Genomic DNA, 19,657 nt, shown 5'->3' with positions numbered 1-19,657 from the left:
GTCAGGTGTTGTGTGGCTATGGAATTTTGAGCTAGGAAATGACTTGGTCAGACGTGACCTTCCGTCATATCAATGTAATCTCGTAGCACAGAGGAGGATGCTTGGGACTGAGTGCGTGCAGGGAAGCAGATGAAGATGATAATGGCAGTAGTCCAGGTGAGAACTATGAGACTCTGAACTCAGGTAGATGAAAGCTAGTAACAGGGAAGAGGAAACTTGGCCTAAGGTGTTATGCAAATAGACTCAAGAGGACATCTCAGCTGGGACGGCAGGGGTTGTTGTCAATAACACTTCACTTTTATTTTATTTTTGTAGTTGCAGTATGCGGGATCTTTAGTTGCAGCAGTCGAACTCTTGGTTGAGGCTTGTGGGATCTAGTTCCCTGACTAGGGATTGAACCCAGCCCCCTGCATTGGGGAGCAAGGAGTCTTAACCACTGGACCACCAGGGAAGTCCAGTCCAGCACTTCACTAGTAGATTACCAGGAATTTGGTGGTATTTTGACAAAACTAAAGGCCATGCAGTAAGAGAAATTGGTCCAGAAGAGAAGATAGTACGTGCAATTCTGAATATACAGCTTGATTTTAGGTGAGAGAGGCATAGGGACATCTGGAAATATAGATGTGGAGTCAAGACTTGAGATGGATGGGTGGGGAGTCTAGAATGGAGTTTCATGGGTATAGATTTTAGAGTCTTTTATTTTGAGGGGATTACTGGAAACATTAGGTAGAAAGAGCTTGCCAAAGGAGAGAGGGCAGAAGGAAAGGGAAGAGGGCCAAAGACAACTCATTGGGAAACACTTGAATCAGGGTGTGGGAAGAAGACCAAGTGCCAGGGGGGCAGGATAACTAGGGCAGAACCGTGCTCTGGGAGCTGTGGGAGGGGAGGTTTTTCACAAGGAATGAAGGATCAACATTGACATGCTGGAGAAAGGTGCCTACAGCCAGATCATAACAAAAGGCCTTGCATTTAATTTTTTTTTTTTAAGAGTCCTCTCTACTGAGAGTTGTGAGAGTGCCTTTGGGGTAAAGAAGTTCACCTTAAAGCAGACGTTTGGGGACTGCTAGTAGGTAGTTTGTGGTTTGGAGAGAGAAGATGATGTTTGAAATATGTCTATTACCTGACGGGAGTCCACAGGGTGTAAGAGACAGAACCCCAGCTGAGGTATCATAGAGGATTTATTGTTTCAGGTAGATCTAGGAAGTCTAGAGATGGAGTTGGCTTCAGATGGTCCTGGATCTCGGGGTTTCACAGTTGTGAGAGTTTTCTCATGCTTTCCATTTCTCAGCTTCAGTTGTCTCTATGTTAGTGTTTTTGATTTTGTTCTTTCCTGTGGTATTTAGCCTGTCTCCATATAATGGGTAAAATAACCTTCAACAGCCCCACGTGTCTTTGCATCTTGAGATCTGAGATGAGCATGTAAAATCTTCCTTTTTGCTTTTAGCAGCAAAATCCCCAGAGGACTTTAGTTGGCCAGACCTGTCCCATGTGCTGTCCTTGAACCACTCTCCTCTTTGGGTTGGTGTGGTCCATCCTGGGCCCTCCGCTTATCCCCACTAGGACCACCTGGAGTGAGGAAGAAGCCTCCCAAAGAACTGATAGTGGAACCAACAGGCTCTGAACCTTTGTCTTTCAGTGCTTAGCAGCTTAGAAGTAGAGGCAATAGAACATGTGATATACTCAGAATTGGGGTTTAAATTAGTATTTCATAAGCAGCTAGGGGAAATCAAGCCGGAGAATCAACAATTCATTGTTACAGTGTTTGACATGGAATTCAGAAAGTGTAGAGAGGCTAATGAAACCACAATTTGCTGGCGCATTTACCTGTTTTGCTGCTGCTACTAAGTCGCTTCAGTCGTGTCCGACTCTGTGTGACCCCATAGACAGCAGCCCACCAGGCTCCCCTGTCCCTGGGATTCTCCAGGCAAGAATACTGGAGTGGGTTGCCATTTCCTTCTCCAATGCATGAAGGTGAAAAGTGAAAGTGAAGTAGCTCAGTCCTGTCCGACTCTGAGCGACCCCATGGACTGCAGCCTACTGGGCTCCTCCGTCCAAGGGATTTTCCAGGCAGAGTACTGGAGTGGGGTGCCATCACCTTCTCCGTTAACTATTTTAATCAAAGCTAATTATTTGTTCTTTGACTAAAAGTAATACTGTCTACAAGTAAGTGAAAATGTCTTTAATATTCTACGAGCATGATTGAATTTTCCAGTAAGGAAATAGGCAAAGTCATTTCTTTCATGTATTGTCCACTCTTAGTCAACCATGATTTATTCTGTAGTAGAATTTTAATTCAGAATTTGTTCATCATTTGCCCCTGTTGGCTTTTATGTATACATCAAAGATTATGTTAGACATGCTAAAAATACTTGTATCATCGATGTACTTGGCTTTGTAAGGAAATAATCCTAAAATTAATGGGTACTCAATTTTTAAAAATCTGGATGCATAGGAAGATAAGGAGAAGGGAGGAAAAACGACCTGTATCTTACCGTAGGAAATACCTATGGTTAACATTTTGTTGTTTACACTTCTCAACTCTTCTCTTAGTATATGTATGTACTTTCTTTTCTCAGCATGATTGGTTAAGACCAATCAGAATTTACTCATGGAGGTGAGTCACATTTGAACAAACCTAAGCTCTGCCAGGAAGGCAGGGCTGGTATTTGGTAGGCAACCAACAGTGTGTGCCGTGGTTCCTCTCTCTCCTAGTCACATCTTACTCATTTTATCTAGTCTGTTTTGAGCCCCTTCTGCTATTAAAAAGTCTTCCCTGGTCTTCCTTATCCAGATTCCTCTTGCACCTTCTCTGCTCCTCCCCATTTAGCACTAGATTGAATGCCTTGTTATTTCGTGTTCCAGGTGAGTCAGTCCACACCTGTCTATTCGATTCCACAGACTCTCCTCCAAGTGCAGCACCTACGGTCACTGTTCTGCTGCACATGATCTTTGGTGACAGTGACCACATTTTAGAATCTGAAATTGAGGGAGGGGTTAAGACAAAGGATCTCTTCTTATTTTGAGTTTATTGAAGTAATAAACCTTATCAGCCTGTATAAAAACTGCATTCCATTGAAGGTTTATGTTTAATGAATTATCCTTATTTAAAAGAAATGAGAAATGTCTTGGGAAAATTCAGTACTTACTTTGCCCTACCTGTGGTACTTGGCTTATAGTAGAAGGTCAGTATTTGCTGGTTATGTTAGCAGTAAATTTTTTTCTTACTCTGTAACATGTTTCCTCATATGGGTGGATATTTTGTGTGTTTAGTGCCAGAAGATAAATGACTGGGTTGTCAGGATAAACTTTGCTCGGGAAATTGTAACTGCTGCCAGGGTTTTTATTGATTTGCCTATAAAATAAAGCCTTCTATGGATTACTGACTATACAAGGAAGTGGCATATACAAAAGGGTCGTGGGTGCCAGGATAACTTAAGTTTCTTTGAATTGAATAAAGCTCTTTTAGTATATGGTGGAGTTCTAAAGGGGCTATAGCCTGAGTTTTAGCAAGGACAAGCTTATTTTTGATTAAGCATTGCTGCTTTTCTTTTTGTGCATTTAAACACAAATACATAATATTTTACATATATATATATGTATATGAAATAGTTTTCCCCTTCTCTGTGAAGGAAGACTACAGTAAAAACCTTGGGAATTTCCATAATGAGAGTTCTTAGTACAGGCATGTTTATAAAACATTTAATTTTTATATATACTTCCATGAAAGTTGTATGAAAGTATAAAATTCTTCCCTGGTATGAGAAGAAATAGGGTAAAACATTATTAGTGGGTTCAGGACTCTCTGCTCTACTGTATCAGATAAAGTTTGTTTAGCCTTGGTAGGAAGCATGTTCAAGGAGACCTATCAAGGATGCTAGTCAATTGCTGGCCTTCTGTATTCACTAGGAAAAGAGCCACTTTGGTCCTTTGAAAGTCATTTGTAGAAAATAACACAAAGCAACATGGTTCTGTTTCTAGAGTTTCCATTATTTTATTTTGATTACCTTATACAATGTCTAAGATTTACATTCTTTAGCAGTGCTGGTAGGAATTTAGACAAAGCACAGAGGAAACAGAGGCTCACTTTTCTCATCTGTTAAAAAAAATAAGAGCAGGCCCACTGCGACATAGTAGGGTAATGACAATGTAAACTGTTACACAAGTGTTAGTTTTTGTTAAGATGTACTGATACCAAATATCCCTAACAGGGAACACTCTGTTTCTTTTTTTTTTAACATTTGGCCACCCTGCTCAGCCTGAGATCTTAGTTCCCCAACCAGGGATTGAGCCCGAGCTCCCACCACTGGAGTCGTAATCACTAGATTGCCAGTGTTTGGTCTTTTTTTTTTTTTAAATAAAAGCAACTCTCTACCACCACCCCCCACACCACCACCACCCCCTTCTTGAGTTCTTAATTTTTCACAGGAGCCAGCAGAGTTCTGAGCCCATACCTTAAGATACAAATAAATAGATAATTAAGGACTTATTAGAGGTATGCATTATAAGTTTTTTTTTTTCTTTCAAAATTGTTGCATACATTTTGGGTCTTGCTGATGTCCAATTATATTTAATAGGAGACGGTTGCTCACCTCCTGTTGGACGCTCTCCCGTGGCTTTCCTTGCCCAGTTCAGTGTTGAACTGGAAACGCCATCTCCGAGGGCAGAGTCATGGGCTGGTGGTTGCGTCTGTTGTACTTGGCACGGAGCGTGACGCCATGCAGATCCACCCACTTGAGAGAATTTAATGGCATCGCAGGAGGGGCAGCCTGGAGGTGTTTGGGTCCCATCTGCGAGAGGTCATGTGTGTGGCTTTGAATGCAGCTCTATCGGGTAGGGACACGTAGCTGTGGAAAGAAATGTAGAGGGAGGCAAGGAGCCGTGGCCGCGGGGGATTAGATCAGTGGGGCCCCCCTGAAGGGAAGGGTGGTGCTCACAGTTGTTTTCTCTCAGGACTTGCCACAAGGTCAGACCATCTGGTGGCCACCTCTGCAGAGGAGCAGGAGGCACACGAGTGGCTGGGAGACTGTGGCTCTGTAACCTCCGGCCGGGACCTGTCCACCAGGTGACAGAGAAATTGCCATGGGCCAGGCTGGCTATTGTCTGCGTGCAGAGTGTGCTCAGGCCCGGGCCTTCCTGCTGCAGTTGGTCTGCCTCCCTCTTCTCACTCCTCCCCATGGCTCCTCACAACAGCTGCTGGAAGCTTCTGACCCCTTCTCCGCCCTCCCCCAGCTCAGTCCATGTGTCTAGTGAGTGTGGATAGTGCAGTCCTTACCCTACTGTTTCCCCGCTGGAATTCCAGCCAAATGGCCACAATGACATTTCTGTCCCAGACAAGAAGAAACCTAAATCCAGGCACTTCTCAGAGACATAACACCAATTGGTGTACCCTCTAGTTCACACCCGCCTCTCGTGTTTCTTTTAAACCACTTCCCAAGTGAAGAAATCCCAGTCTAATTCAGCACATCTCATGAAGGTATGAACCCTCTGGCATGGATGACCGTGGATCAGTGTCCATTTAACCAGGGCCAGTCCAACTTTCCTACTTCTGGGAGGGTTGGCAGATAGAAAATATCATGTAGCATGTGCATTAAGAATCAAGAATATAATTGCAAACTCTAGCCTCCCCTAGAAGGAGCCCCTAACATGAATCCTTGGTCCTTATGAATAATAAATGCACCCAAAACAGACTCAGAAAGACATTATTCGCTGAGCCACTTGTATCCTGTTTCCTGGAACAGTTCCAAGTCCGATGGGAGTGCGGAAGGCTAATGGATTGCTGTTTCCCTCTCCTCCACCCTCTCTCTGTCTTTCTCCTCTCAGTCTCTGCTTCTGGGACTGTTGTAACAAGCGAATAAATAGGAGTTGCCTTGAGGTAGACCGTGTCCCCGTTGGAAGTCCTGCTAGACTCGTTTTAATTCTGTGTGATCGTGTGTACAACCCCAGCCTGTGTTGAGATAACACTGTTGATCAGGAGACTGGTGTTCTCATATTCAAGGTCCACCCCTTTTGCTTAAGAAAATATACTACCAGAACATGTTAAGAAAGAACGTTGTTACTGTAGCACTTTCAGATCAAGCCAAGTAGTTCTGTCCTTTTAGGAGACTGGAGGGGAGTCGGGGAGTAGCAATGAAACAAAAGGAGAAAACCTGCAGAAAAGTCAAGATCATGAGTCAGCTTTCCCCCATACCTAAAGTAGCAGTGTTACCTTTTTCTTGAATCTGGTCTTATACTGGGGCTTAGTTGAGGCATTAGAGCAAACACCAAGTGTCTGTTTCATCGAAGGTCTCACACAAGAGGATCCAAAGTGAATATGACCTAGTCCTGTCCATAAGGCACCTAAATACAGTTGAAGGAGATACACCAACTTAATAATAACCAGAGGCAAAGTAAAATGCACCCAGTGAGAGCTTTGTCTAAAATAATCTGTGGAATCCAGGAAAGGGAATATCGTAATAGTTCCACAGTGATGGTAACATCCAGCTTGCAGTGATGATGAATAAGGTTTTCAGCTGGCAGAGACTGGAGTGTGGGTATTTCATATGAAGGCAGTGCCATGAACAGAGGATCTGAGGTGGAAAGCAGGGTGTTGCAAAACGTAGGATACAAGGAACATTCAGGAATAAGGTGAGAAAGGAGAGGATCATACTGAAGGTCTAGCTGATTCAGTTGTAGTGGGGAGAAGCGTTTGGGGAAATGCTCAGTTGTGCTTTTTAAGATTTAGATCTCCCAGTATTATAATGAAGTGGTTTGAGGCAAGAATCTCATGGAGGTTCATGGCAGTAATCCAGGAGGAAGAAAATGAGGGTCTAGACTCGGGTGGCAAAGCAGGGAAAGTAAGAATGGATGGATTGAGACCTTCCATGGGGTTCTCTATGGGTTTTGGAGACTAATGAGCTGCAGTGGGGGGAAAGGGGTGCAGACGAGGGGAGGAGGGTTGGTGATGTCTGGGACCGCCCACCATTAGTGGCAGAAAATGGTACCACTTTTCATTTCACTCTTATGTTCTCGCTATAATGAGGTTTTTTTGTTTTTTTTTTTTCCCTTTACTACTACTACTACTAAGTCGCTTCAGTCGTGTGGACTCTGTGTGACCCCATAGACGGCAGCCCACCAGGCTCCCCCGTCCCTGGGATTCTCCAGGCAAGAACACTGGAATGGGTTGCCATTGGGGAAAGGTGGGGGGAGGGATAAATTAGGAGTTTGTGGTTAACATGTACATACTACTATATAGTATGGACTGGCCCTGGTTAAATGGACACTGATCCACGGTCATCCATCCCTACTGTGAGCTCTGCTCTGCTGAGAGCTCTTGATCCTCAACCAAGGCTATTAACTCACCCAGGTCCACTGTGTTTCACCTTCTGGGAATTATTTCCCAACCTTTGGTGACACACCAGAGGCATCGAATTGCCGAAGGACACAGATAAGCCTTGGAGCCAGCTCTGTGAAAACTGGAATGCTGGCCCCTCTGCTTACCCGCTGTGTGACTTCTGCCAAGTCACCTAACCTCTCAGGGACCCAGAGAAGTAGGGCCCCTGTCCGGAGAAGATTGAAAGACAAGAATGTAAACCACCTAACTCAGTGCCTGCAATTACTGTGGGCACCTGACACAGTAGGCTTTTCCTTCCAGGGTTTGGGACTTTGTCCCTAACCCCATTCTTTATTCACTTTGGTCTCTCCTAGGGGTGAGTTTTTGGACATGAAGCATCCATAGTGTCTACTATAAGAAATACTAGGGGGAAAAAAGAAGTACTGGCTCGTAAAATAAGCAACGTGTAAAGAGACTTGGGAGGGAACAGTTGCTGAAGCTGCAGAGGCTTTATTAAGTTGCTGTGTTTATTATTCATTAACCCAGCTGCTTGGTAAACATGGGTAGATGCATTCCTGAAGACTCCACTTGATCTGTTTACTCTTGTAAGGAACCAAGTAATCAGAGTGGTGTGAGTAGCCTGCTTTTGGAGGTTAGGCTCCTTTAGTTTTCCCAGGGTTTATAAAGTATAAAGAGGCAGATCCTTGGGAAAGGGAAGCAAATATTTTGGCTATTGTGGTTCAGCATTCTTTTCTGTTGGCAAGTAAAGGTAATCACACTTTGTGAAACCCCTCTTTTCAATACAATAGACTGAACTCCTCAAGGAAAGCCCATAGATAGGGGAACATTCAAAACCAATATTAGAGATAAAATTCTGTGACAGCCTTGGTCTGTTTACAGTGTTTGTTTTTTGGTGGACTCAGCTTTTTAAAGCTGATCTTTCAGATAATAGTCACTTGCCACCCTGGGGACAATGGAATCTGTTCTCCCTTCTATTCCTTATGATCCAATTTGATCTTATAAAGTGTGACCTTTTGAACACTGCCTTCCAGCTCTGAGGATTATCAGTTGAATGTAATTTGTGAGTCTGGGGTATAGAAAGTCCCCTGAGAGGGCTTGTCCTAAGCCTGCACTAAGGTAGGCTCTGGGATGCTATCTGTTTTCAGGGAGGAAATGCTGAGAATGCAGTTTCTGACTATTGGGTTGACACACTTGTGGGTGGCGACAGAATTGTGAAATGCAAGACCTGTTCTTAGAAGCTTTTGTATTTGGCCTGTAAGACTGACGTGCTAGAAACAATGAGTAGAAGACAGCCTGTTTAATGACCACACAAAGCATGTGTATGGTAAGAACTGAAGTTTTTGAGGGAAGTTACACAGGTGGTGACGATATACAGCCTTGAGTCCTCCTTTTCCTATTTGGAACCAGTCTGTTGTTCCATGTCCATTTCTAACAGTTGCTTCCTGACTTGCATACAGGTTTCTCAAGAGGCAGGTCAGGTGGTCTGGTATTCCCATCTCTTTCAGAATTTTCCACAGTTTATTGATCCACAGTCAAAGGCTTTGGCATAGTCAATAAAGCAGAAGTAGATGTTTTTCTGGAACTCTGTTCCTTTTTCATGATTCAGAGGATGTTGGCAATTTGATCTCTGGTTCCTCTGCCTTTTCTAAAACCAGCTTGAACATCTGGAAGTTCACGGTTCATGTACTGCTGAAGCCTGGCTTAGAGAATTTTGAATATTACTTTACTAAGATGAGTGCAATTGTGCGGTAGTTTGAGCATTCTTTGGCATTGCCTTTCTTAGGGATTGGAATGAAAACTGACCTTTTCCAGTCCTGCGGCCACTGCTGAGTTTTCCAAAATTTGCTGGCATATTCAGTGCAGCACTTTCACAGCATCATCTTTCAGGATTTGAAATAGCTCAACTGGAATTCCATCACCTCCACTAGCTTTGTTCGTAGTGATGCTTTCTAAGGTCCACTTGACTTCACATTCCAGGATGTCTGGCTCTAGGTGAGTGATCACACCATCATGAGTATCTGGGTCGTGAAGCTCCCAGTTTTTTTCGTACAGTTCTTCTGTGTATTCTTGCCACCTCTTCTTAATATCTTCTGCTTCTGTTAGGTCCATACCATTTCTATCCTTTATCAAGACCATCTTTGCATGAAATGTTCCCTTGGTATCTCTAATTTTCTTGAAGACAGGAAGAAGCACAAGCTGGAATCAAGATTGCTGGGAGAAATATCAGTAACCTCAGATATGCAAATGACACCATCCTTATGGCAGAAAGTGTAGAGGAACTAAAAAGCCTCTTGATGAAAGTGAAAAAGGAGAATGAAAAAGTTGGCTTAAAGCTCAACATTCAGAAAACTAAGATTATGGCATCTGGTCCCATCACTTCATGGGAAATAGATGGGGAAACAGTGTAAACAGTGTCAGGCTTTATTTTTCTGGGCTCCAAAATCACTGCAGATGGTGATTGCAGCCATGAAATTAAAAGATGCTTACTCCTTGGAAGGAAAGTTAAGACCAACCTAGATAGCATATTGAAAAGTAGAGACATTACTTTGCCAATAAAGGTCCATCTGGTCAAGGCTATGGTTTTTCCAGTGGTCATGTATAGATGTGAGAGTTGGACTGTGAAGAAAGCTGAGTGCTGAAGAATTGATGCTTTTGAACTGTGGTGTTGGAGAAGACTCTTGAGAGTCCCTTGGACTGCAAGGAGATCCAACCAGTCCATCCTAAAGGAGATCAGTCCTGGGTGTTCATTGGAAGGACTGATGCTAAAGCTGAAACTCCAGTACTTTGGCCAACCTCATGCAAAGAGTTGACTCATTGGAGAGGACTCTGATGCTGGGAGGGATCAGGGGCAGGAGGAGAAGGGGACGACAGAGGATGAGATGGCTGTATGGCATCACCGGCTCGATGGACGTGTTCTGAATGAACTCTGGGAGATGGTGATGGACAGGGAGGCCTGGCGTGCTGCGATTCATGGGGTCGCAAAGAGCTGGACGTGACTGAGCGACTGAACTGAACTGACTGACACAGGTGGTGCTCGTGGTACAGAACCCACCTGCCAGTGCAAGAGACACAAGACGCAGGATTTGATCTCTGGGTCAGCAAGATATCCTGAAGAAGGGAATGGCTACCACTCCAGTATTCTTGCCTGGAGAATTCCGTGCATAGAAGAGCCTGAAGGGCTACAGTCCATGGGGTCGCAAAGACCCCACAACTGTCCACGGACACAACTGCAAAACTCGGCACCACTCACACTGGAGCCAGGAATTTAAGAAGTAAAGGTTAGGTCATGAGGTGAAGCATTTAAAGATACAGTGGCGAAGCTGGCTAGTTCAGAACTCAGACCATTTGCTGGGGAGGGATAGTTTTATTTTTTAAACATTTATTTGGCTGCATCGGGTCTTAGCTGTGGCATGTGGGATCTTAGTTTCCCAACCAGGGATCGAACCTGTGTCCCCTGCATTGGAAGGCAGATTCTCAACCACTGGACCACCAGGGAAGTCTCCAGGAATAGTTTTAAATACAAGCCTTGAAAAATCTTAACACCGTCTTCTCCAGTCCCTTCTTTTCTTTTCCGTATGGTGAAACCTGAGAGGTGAAAGGCCATGAGGCTGATGATCTGCAGTAAACTATTGTGAGCCTGGATTGAGGAATGCCCTTGACGGGCATGCAGTTTAGAGCCTGGTGCTAGGGTGCCTTGTGAGAAACTGTGCAGGATGAGACAGCTTCTTAGGGAGGATTTAGTTTAGGAGCATGAACCTTGTGTTAAAACTGTAGCGCTGCCTGGGAACCTGGCATGGTTGTCCTTGCAATTGAAGAAATAATTCTACACACTCACTCTTTGGGTTTCTGAGTCCTCTTTCACTTTCCCACTCCCCCCAACACACACACATCTTCCACGCCAATTACTGTGTTAATACTAAGAAATGATCAAGTGTTATCCTTTTCAGGGCTATTTGTATTTTAACTGGGATGAAAACTTCTAAGAGAGAGTATTGCATCTAAAAAACAGTTTCCCATCTCTGTGACTTAAAGTTTACGAAGGGTAAAGGAGCCATCGTTATGTCCTAGAATCAGGGTGTCTAAGAGCAGATTGAAATGAGGGGAACCTGAAGTCTAAGAAGAGGATGTCATTTCCCTGGGGCTGAGTAGGCACTCATTTGTGATTGAATTGCTGACCAAGTCTGGGTTGGGGGTGGGGGGTGGGGGGAGTGGTGCACTGTGTTTACAGAAAGAAGAGAAAAGATAATAGAAATAGACCCTGTCAAGGAGAAAATAATATGACTTGATGACTGTGATCCCAAGATGTGAAGGGGAGAGAGCATTAAAAAAAAAAAAAATCATACATATAAAATCTCATTGCTTGGGAGAGTGCCCTGGAGGGAACCAGGAAATTGGAAAAGTCCTATGTTTAATCATCTGGGCACATAACTATCATTTTTAAGTCAATACAGCTGACCCTTGAACAGCATGAGTAAATCCACTGATAATTTATAGTCACCCCCACCCTTTATCCAAGGTTCCTCAACATCCAAGGATTCTACCAACCATGGGCTCTGTGGTACAGTAGTATGTACTATTGGAAAAGAAATGCATGGATGGGGACCCATGCAGTTCAAACCTGCTGTGTTTCAAGGGTCAACTGTGCTTAAATCTACCTGCAGTTCACCTGTTTATAAGTTACTCACATGAGTTGCTGTCCTGCTTTTCACTTTTCCCTGAAGTTTTCTATCCAACTTTTCCTCCCGTGTCTGAGTGTCTGGGAACATGGTAGAAAAAGTGGGACTCAGTCTAAATTGCGGGGCTCATTCTGAATTGTGTGTGCCTTTCTTACCCAAGGAATTCTAGCCTTTTCTTACTTCACTCTTAACTCGCAGTTAAATATGTCACTTTGAAATTTCCTTAGGAAAAAATTTATTTGCTTTTTTAAACATGCTTTTGTTTGGGAAGTTCCGCTTAGAGTAACTTTCACTTTTTGCTTCTCTTTTGCGTGGAATATGCTGCCCTTGGTTATGGAGAAGTAACAGGATGCCTCCCGAAGGCATTCATTCCTCCTTGCTCTGATCGGTATAAAGCTCCTGTCTGCTGTATACCAGGGCTCTGTATTTGTGAGGCACTTGGAAAACACTGCAAGCTGCAGAGAGTGACCATGAATAGCAAACTTAATTTGGTCTAATGTGTTTTGGCTTGCTTGACCTCACCAGAATAAAAATGTGCCTGTTTAAATTATTGTATTGGAGTTAAAAATTCTAGAGGCATTTATCTCATTGGAAGAACCTTGGGATCGCTTTAGCAAAGGTTTAAGTCCATGTTTAATGTCAGTTAGGTTTGAAAGATGTTTAATGTAGAGCTTCAGTAACGATTGGGTTATTGTGAGTTCTGAATTTTAAGAATCTGAGTTACTATTTTTCTCTTGCTCCTTTTTTTTTTCCTAGACGATTGGCTGGCAACGACCTTTCTTTTATCCACCCAAAGGCCTTGTCGGGGTTGAAAGAACTCAAAGTTCTGTAAGTAATGCAATTTTAGAGTTTCACAGCTGGCTGTGTATTTTCTTTCTGCATAGTCAACATGCTTGGAGCTAGGTTAAGCACAGTTTCTTTAGGTTCAGGATTAAAAGATTTAAGGACAGGCCAGTGGGTAGTGTGGGAGGCTAGAGTGTGATTTAGGCAAACTTGGGTCTAGATAACAAAAGTTAACGTCTAAATAATAGGTATTCTGAACTCCAGTGCATTACAGTTGAATGTTAGGCTTTATGTGTAGCTAAAGCACTGAATCAAAATCATATTTAAACGTCACTGGCAAGCTTTGTTTCAACTTCTCTCCACCCACCCGCATTGTTTCTACTCTTATTATATTAATAGCTATAAGAATTTTGAATTTGCTGACCCTAAAGGCAAAAAAGCTTACAAGAGCTCCAAATGGTAAAAATCATTTTAGAGCTAAAGGGAATTGAGGTGACACAACTGAGCGACTGATTTGATCTGATCTGAAGATTTACATAGCCTGTGAGGCATCAGGAAGTAAATTCCTGGCAGGGAGCAGGAGCTTGGAGGTTGGCAGGTTGGAGAGCAGGTGAACCGATCACCAGCCCCACTTTGCCACTACCTCTCTGGGGAAGCGTCTGTAAGTCACTCAGCCTTTCTGGTTCAGTGAGTTAGATGGGCCTTTCCCCATTCCATTCTGTGGTGGTGATTCTAATCAGGTAGTCATTTTATTAATGTGACCAGGAAGGGCATTAGGCAAAAATAGTAAAGACTTCATTTTCACTACTGGTCTATACCTCCATTCTCCAGGTTGGCGATAATTAGATAATCAAAGTTTTATTTCTACCTCAGCCCTGTATTCACGGAGGACATGGCCACTGTTCCTAAGAGTTCAGAATCTGCTGTCCTCTGGGCAGGATTGTCGTTATCTAATGTCCATGTTTCTGGACTCTGCTTTTATTCCAGATGCTTTTTTCTAGAATAAAACTTTATTCCAGGCATTAGGGATTCTAGTGGATTTGCTTGCTCCGTTGCTATTGTTTAGTCACTTAGTCCTGTCCAACTCTTCTGCAGCCCTGTGAACTGTAGCCCACCAGGCTCCTCTGTCCATGATTTCCCAAGCAAGAATACTAGAGTGGGTTGCCGTTTCCTTCTCCAGGGGATCTCCCTGACCCAAACCCACTTCTCCTGCATTGCAGGTGGATTCTTTACCACTGAGCCGCCAGGAAAGTCCTTACCTCCCAGTTAACCTGTTATATGTCCCAGTTAACACTCATGGTGCCTCAGTGATGAATATTAATTAGGGTGTCTTAATTTCTGAGAAAGAGTGACAAAACAATCCCAGATGATCCAGCACGTCTGTGTTAGGAGGTGGCCTGAGAAATCAGCCTACTATATTTCTGGCTTTAACGACAAATGCCTCTTACTCTTTGGCAATTTTCTTATCTTGGATGCATTCCACCTTGACTCCTCTCCCTTTCTTGCTATTGGAAAGATTTTTATTTTAAAGAAATGGTTTTAAATTCTTCTAAGAAAAAATGGTCGCAATTGCTTCTTATTCACTAACCCAAGTTTTCCTTCCAGAACCCTCCAGAACAACCAGTTGAAAACAGTACCCAGCGAAGCCATTCGAGGACTGAGCTCTTTGCAGTCTTTGTAAGTAAACTTTTTGGTTTTCTGCATCCTTGCATCATTAGGAGACCACTCAGGCTGCTAAATATGTACAGAACTGGAATCCTAGAGAAAGAAGAGATGTACCCTCTCATTGGGGATAAAAATGGGAATGACTGGCTGCTGTTACGGAAATGTCCTTTGAAATATCCTGTCATCTCCAAGGCTGGGAGAAAGCTACAAGGTTGCATGTGGCAGGTGATTACACTCTCTTTGGAGTCAGAGTTGTGTATGTACTGAAGTCCTAGAGTCTTGTGCCATGACACTCAAGAAACAGCCACAGAGAGGTTTCTGTTTCGGGTGGTAATGATCATCAGAGCACAGTGATTGTAGATCTTTATCTGTGGACATTGAACACGTGTAAGGGACGGCAATTTAATTGCCTGTGCTGTCTTCTTGTTTTTTTTTTTTTTTTCCCAAGGCAAAGTTGGCTTGATGTGGAATATTAAAGATTTCAGCTCTTCAACAACAAGGTCCTGCTGTATAGCATAGGGAATTATATTCAATATGCTATAATAAACCATGCATGCTAAGTTGCTTCAGTAGTATCTAACTCTTTGCAACCCTATGGACCATAGTCCACCAGGCTCCTCTGTCCATGGAATTCTCCAGGCAAGAAAATACTGGAGTGGGTTGCCATTTCCTCCTCCAGGGGATCTTCCTGACCCAGGGACTAGATTTTAGAAAAGATTGAGAAGCACAGAACTGAACTAACCCGCATCTCTTACATTTCCTGCATTGGCTGATGGGTTCTTTATCACTAGCGCCACCTGGGAAGCCCAATGGAAAAATATATGAAATGTATATGAATATGAAATATACATATATATAACTGAATCACCTTTTTGTATACCAGAAAGTAGCACAACATTGTAAATCAGTCATACTTCAATAAAAAAAAGATTTCAGCTCTTGGTTTTAACCATGTTTAGCCACTATTTTCAAAAGCTTTTTCATGTAGCACTTAACTTTATTCTTGTTTGCATTCTTTCACATATAAATGTGTGTGTGTGTGTATATGAACCTGGAGAATGGGAGTCATTGCCTCTGTGGTTTGGGTATGCATACCCCACTTCTCCCTAGAGTGGGGGGATCAGGTGAGCAGCAGTAGTATCACTGGAACGTGCAAACCCACAGAAGAGTCTAAAGAAACAACCATCTTTATGTTAAATAGACAAATATTTATTCATAACTAGAATGCATGTTGTGGACTAGCGTCCAGTCTCCCCATCCCCGACTTAAAAGATCTGGTTTCTCTGTCTTCAGGGACTAGATTTTTAGAAGAGATAGGAGCACTGAACTGAAGCATGTGGTTATTGTAATCTTTTCCCAAGATTAAGAGAAGCCCTTCATGTATTTATCTGTCAGAATATTTATATTGCTCTCAAAAGGAGTTCAGATAAGTTCACATTAATTAGAATTCTGGAACAGGCCTGTCTGGTTTTGAATCCGCACTCTTGCCACCTGTTAGCTGTGTGATGTTGGACAGGTTATTTAAAATTCTCTGTGAGTCGTTTGCTTATTACCTACCATGTACGTTCATGCGTGAAAAGCACTTCAACAATATATGACCTGTAGTAAGTTGCTCAATAAACATTTGTAGAATCTATTAATAGTAATAATGGTGATGACTATTTCATCTGTTCTTTCGATTGCTAGATTACCAAACTTGCCTACCTAGGTGAAGGAATCGTCTGAAAGTAATGAAAAAGTATTCTTTATAACAAGCAATTTCATTGTTTCTTATTCTACTACAGTAATGAACACAAATTTGCATTGCTTCAGTTCGTGTCCTAATACTAAATACAGTGGGACTAAGGCCTAGTTTCTTGAAGTGTGGCACTTGGACCACCCACAGCAAAATCACTAGGGGGATATAGCTAGAATACAGATTCTTAGGCCGTATCCCAAGAGTCACGATATTGTCTCTTTAAAGGTACGGTCCAAGAAGCTGTATTTTAAAAAATTTACTCCGATCATCCTTGTGTATACACAAGTTCTGAGAATCACTAAATGAAAAACTGAAGTAGAGACCATACTTAAGTGTTCTGGACTATATAATTAGGTTGTCACCACATCACATATCTGTATACTAATCTATCCCATAGGTTTTTAAATTGCCCTTTGAGATAACTGTGAATGTAAGCATTAGTAGAAATGCAAGTGAGCTAGGGAAGACTTAGGTGAAAATGATTGACTGGCTCATCCCCTCCACTGGCTAATATAAAATAATTTTTAACTGAACCAAAAGCATATCACTGGAAATTGTAAATTATAGATTACCTTTGACTCTAGATGTTTTTATAGTTAATGGGCAGTGAATGTGGAAATGAAAATATATACTAATAAAGCATAGCATATGCTATAAAGGCCAAACTTTAAAATATATCTAATATCATAAAAGGTATCTGGGGTACTGACCATTTAAGTTCTGGTTTCAATATAAATTTATTTAAGGTAGAAATTTGTTAAGTAGCTCATTTCACCCAAATGCCAAGTTATGGAATATAAGAATTTGTCATAACTAATTGAATAGGATTCTGAATAGATTCTTTTGGTGAATAGATTGGAGTGAGTTCCTTTAAAGAATGTGGTTTCACTGCCTCCACACCATTTCTAACCTCAGACAGAAGTACACAAAGAGAGCCATCTCACCTCCCTTGGATCTGAATTCATTAGACATTTTAAATAGTTCTCATTTTCTTTTGCTTCTTCAGAATTTGTTTTCCTTCAGAACCTTCATACAGAATTGTTCTTGTTTCCCAAGACTTAATGATCAAAATATTCAATCCTTTTGTCTAGCTGGAAGGCTGAAAAAGAAAAGGCTAAAATCTTTGAACGTTAGAAAAATTACCAAGAAAATACACAAATAGATTTTTTTTCTGATTTGTCATCCTTAAGTGCATTAAAATACACATGGCATTTTTGGTAATTTAGATGATTTAAAGGATTTTTTCACAGAAATAGTAGGTTTTTCCTCTAAAGTAATGTTTTAAACCAAGGATACTGTGCTCATCACGGCCAAGTGCATTGCGTAGTTTAAATTATGTCCAAAATTGGGATGGATGGTTGGGGTAAGGAGAGGAGCTAAACTATTTTTTTTAATAAAGGCATTGGGGCTTTTTTTTTTTTTTTTTTTTTAAATGTATATCAGAAATACAAGGAGCTATATGTCAGGGCTGTTTTATTTAAGAAGGAAACGTTCATGGGTTTGTTAGCATAGTGGGTGTAGTGGTCAAGTTAGATACAATTGAAATTCTGTCCTGGTGTAAAACAGTCTTATCAGCACTTGAGTCAGTTTGAAAATCTGATCTTCAGACCTGAATTACATGAAAGGTTTCCTTATGGTTTTGAAATAGTGCTTAGAAGGAGCAAAGTTCATTAGGGCTTGAAATTGACCAGAAGTGGCTTGATTCAAGTGGGTGATGATGGCTGTAAAAGCTGAAAGTGAATTGTAGATATTAATGAAAAGCTCACCTAACAGCCCTCCATGAAGCTATGAAAATGGCTAAAGCATTGCCTGAGTCAGATATTAAAATGACAAGTCAGAATTTGTTCCACTAGAATTTAAAACAATTTTTTCTTTACAGTCATTCTCACTTATATTGACTATTAGAGGATTTCAGTGACTAAATTTCCTAGGTTTTCTACCATAACAAAATTTCTTAAATATTTTAAACTGGTAACAGAATATAATACTTTAATGTTTATATTATTGGTAAATGAGGAGTAGAGAGAAAAGGGGGGAGCTTTTGATTATACTGAACAAGTGTTGATGGTAGCATAGACATTCATCAGAAAATACACATAGAATTGTTACTGTCATTTCATTTAAGGCAAGAGAAAAAAACTATGTTGAGTCTCAGTTAAATATAAAACAGGCTTTTGAGAATAGGGAATAGAAGCACATTTTAAAGACAAAAATAGTAAGGGAATTCAGTCAATACATTGTTAACTGTTTAACAATTGAAGTGCACTTAAATAAAGTAATAGTTATCTCTTGCCAAATGGAGCTGAAATGGTAAAATAACTTACGCCACATAATCTCTTCACTTTGTGAGATATCTAATGCTATTTACTGCCACTGTTGAAAGAATTAGTTTTTGTTTCTTTTTTTGGTCTATTAATTATGATGAATTTTAATAGCGTAGATCGTTGGTACAAATGCACGCTTTTCTAAGACCATTTCTCTGAGAAACGTTGATCTTGGTGTAAGTGCAAACTCATTATATTTATGGGTGTGCCACCAACACCCATGTGAATTGAGGCATAAGGATTAACCATTTGAGTCACCCCAAATCCTTTTTCTCATTAACTTTTTATTTAAGATTTCCATTTTCCCAAAGTTCTTCCTTTTGATTTTTTATGGCTGACTTTATAATCTGGGGAAATTTTTAACAGAGGAAATTGTGTCTGTGCATTTATTGTTTATAGTTATTTTGCATAGAAGGTAGTTTCCTTACTGTTCTTAGCTCAGAGCTCACCTAGTTATCTTGCTCAGTGAAGACCACCCTTTTCTTTGGTGGGGTGTGGCACAGAATTCGGCAGGAGCCCAAGTGGTGTGTATAACACTGGACTTTTGTTTAAAAGGCCTGGACAACTTTTCTTATAGTGTTTTGCCACATCTTTTTTCCTTCCAGTTTTATTGAGATATAATTGGCATACAGCACTGTATAATTTTAAGGTGTACAGCATAATGATTTGACTTAACATACATCTTATGGAAAACTCTGAGTCAACTTTTTGGCCAACTCAATTATACCACAGTAAGTTTAGTGAAAATCCATCATCTAATATAGACACTTGAAATAGAAAAAACGTTTTTTCTTTGTGATGAGAACTCTTAGGATTTACCATCTTGACAGCTTTCATATATAACATACAACAGGGTTGATTATGTTTATCGTGTTGTACATCGCAATCCCTAGTAGCTATTTTTCTTAACACAGAGAGGACTTAAGGCCAATGGAGTGTTGTATGTGTGGGAAGCATTGCTCATTATTTTTGTGAATGTTAATGAATATTATCTCATTATTACAACATAAGCAGTTTATACTTTTAAACTATTATAATGCTGAGAAACTGGGGAGGGATCTCAATTTGTGCTTAAAATATAATCCAAACTCCTCACCTGGCCTCCAGGGGTCGGTGTCATCTGGTCCCCATTTGCATCCCA

The 19,657-nt window shown here is 41.4% G+C and overlaps 1 protein-coding gene across 2 annotated transcripts in view; it reads left to right on the top strand.

Moving 5' to 3' along the window:
• The window catches only part of LGR4 (leucine rich repeat containing G protein-coupled receptor 4), a 105,341-nt gene that overhangs the window by 64,112 nt on the left and 21,572 nt on the right, over positions 1-19,657 (top strand). Inside the window, exons 1-3 of one of the 2 annotated variants that reach the window (XM_070803971.1) lie at positions 9,122-9,322; positions 12,763-12,834; positions 14,395-14,466. In XM_070803971.1, coding sequence (XP_070660072.1) covers positions 9,273-9,322; positions 12,763-12,834; positions 14,395-14,466 — 194 coding nt within the window. In that variant the 5' untranslated portion in view covers positions 9,122-9,272. Of the gene's footprint in view, positions 1-9,121; positions 9,323-12,762; positions 12,835-14,394; positions 14,467-19,657 lie in introns of those variants that run through there. The other variant, XM_019975164.2, reaches the window with a different exon arrangement.

The sequence above is a fragment of the Bos indicus genome, chromosome 15 (genome assembly GCF_029378745.1).
Source record: "Bos indicus isolate NIAB-ARS_2022 breed Sahiwal x Tharparkar chromosome 15, NIAB-ARS_B.indTharparkar_mat_pri_1.0, whole genome shotgun sequence".
In the NCBI taxonomy this organism is placed as follows: Eukaryota; Metazoa; Chordata; class Mammalia; order Artiodactyla; family Bovidae; genus Bos; species Bos indicus.
Note: the sequence above shows the minus strand (reverse complement) of the source record. Positions and strands in the feature narration are given on the sequence as shown.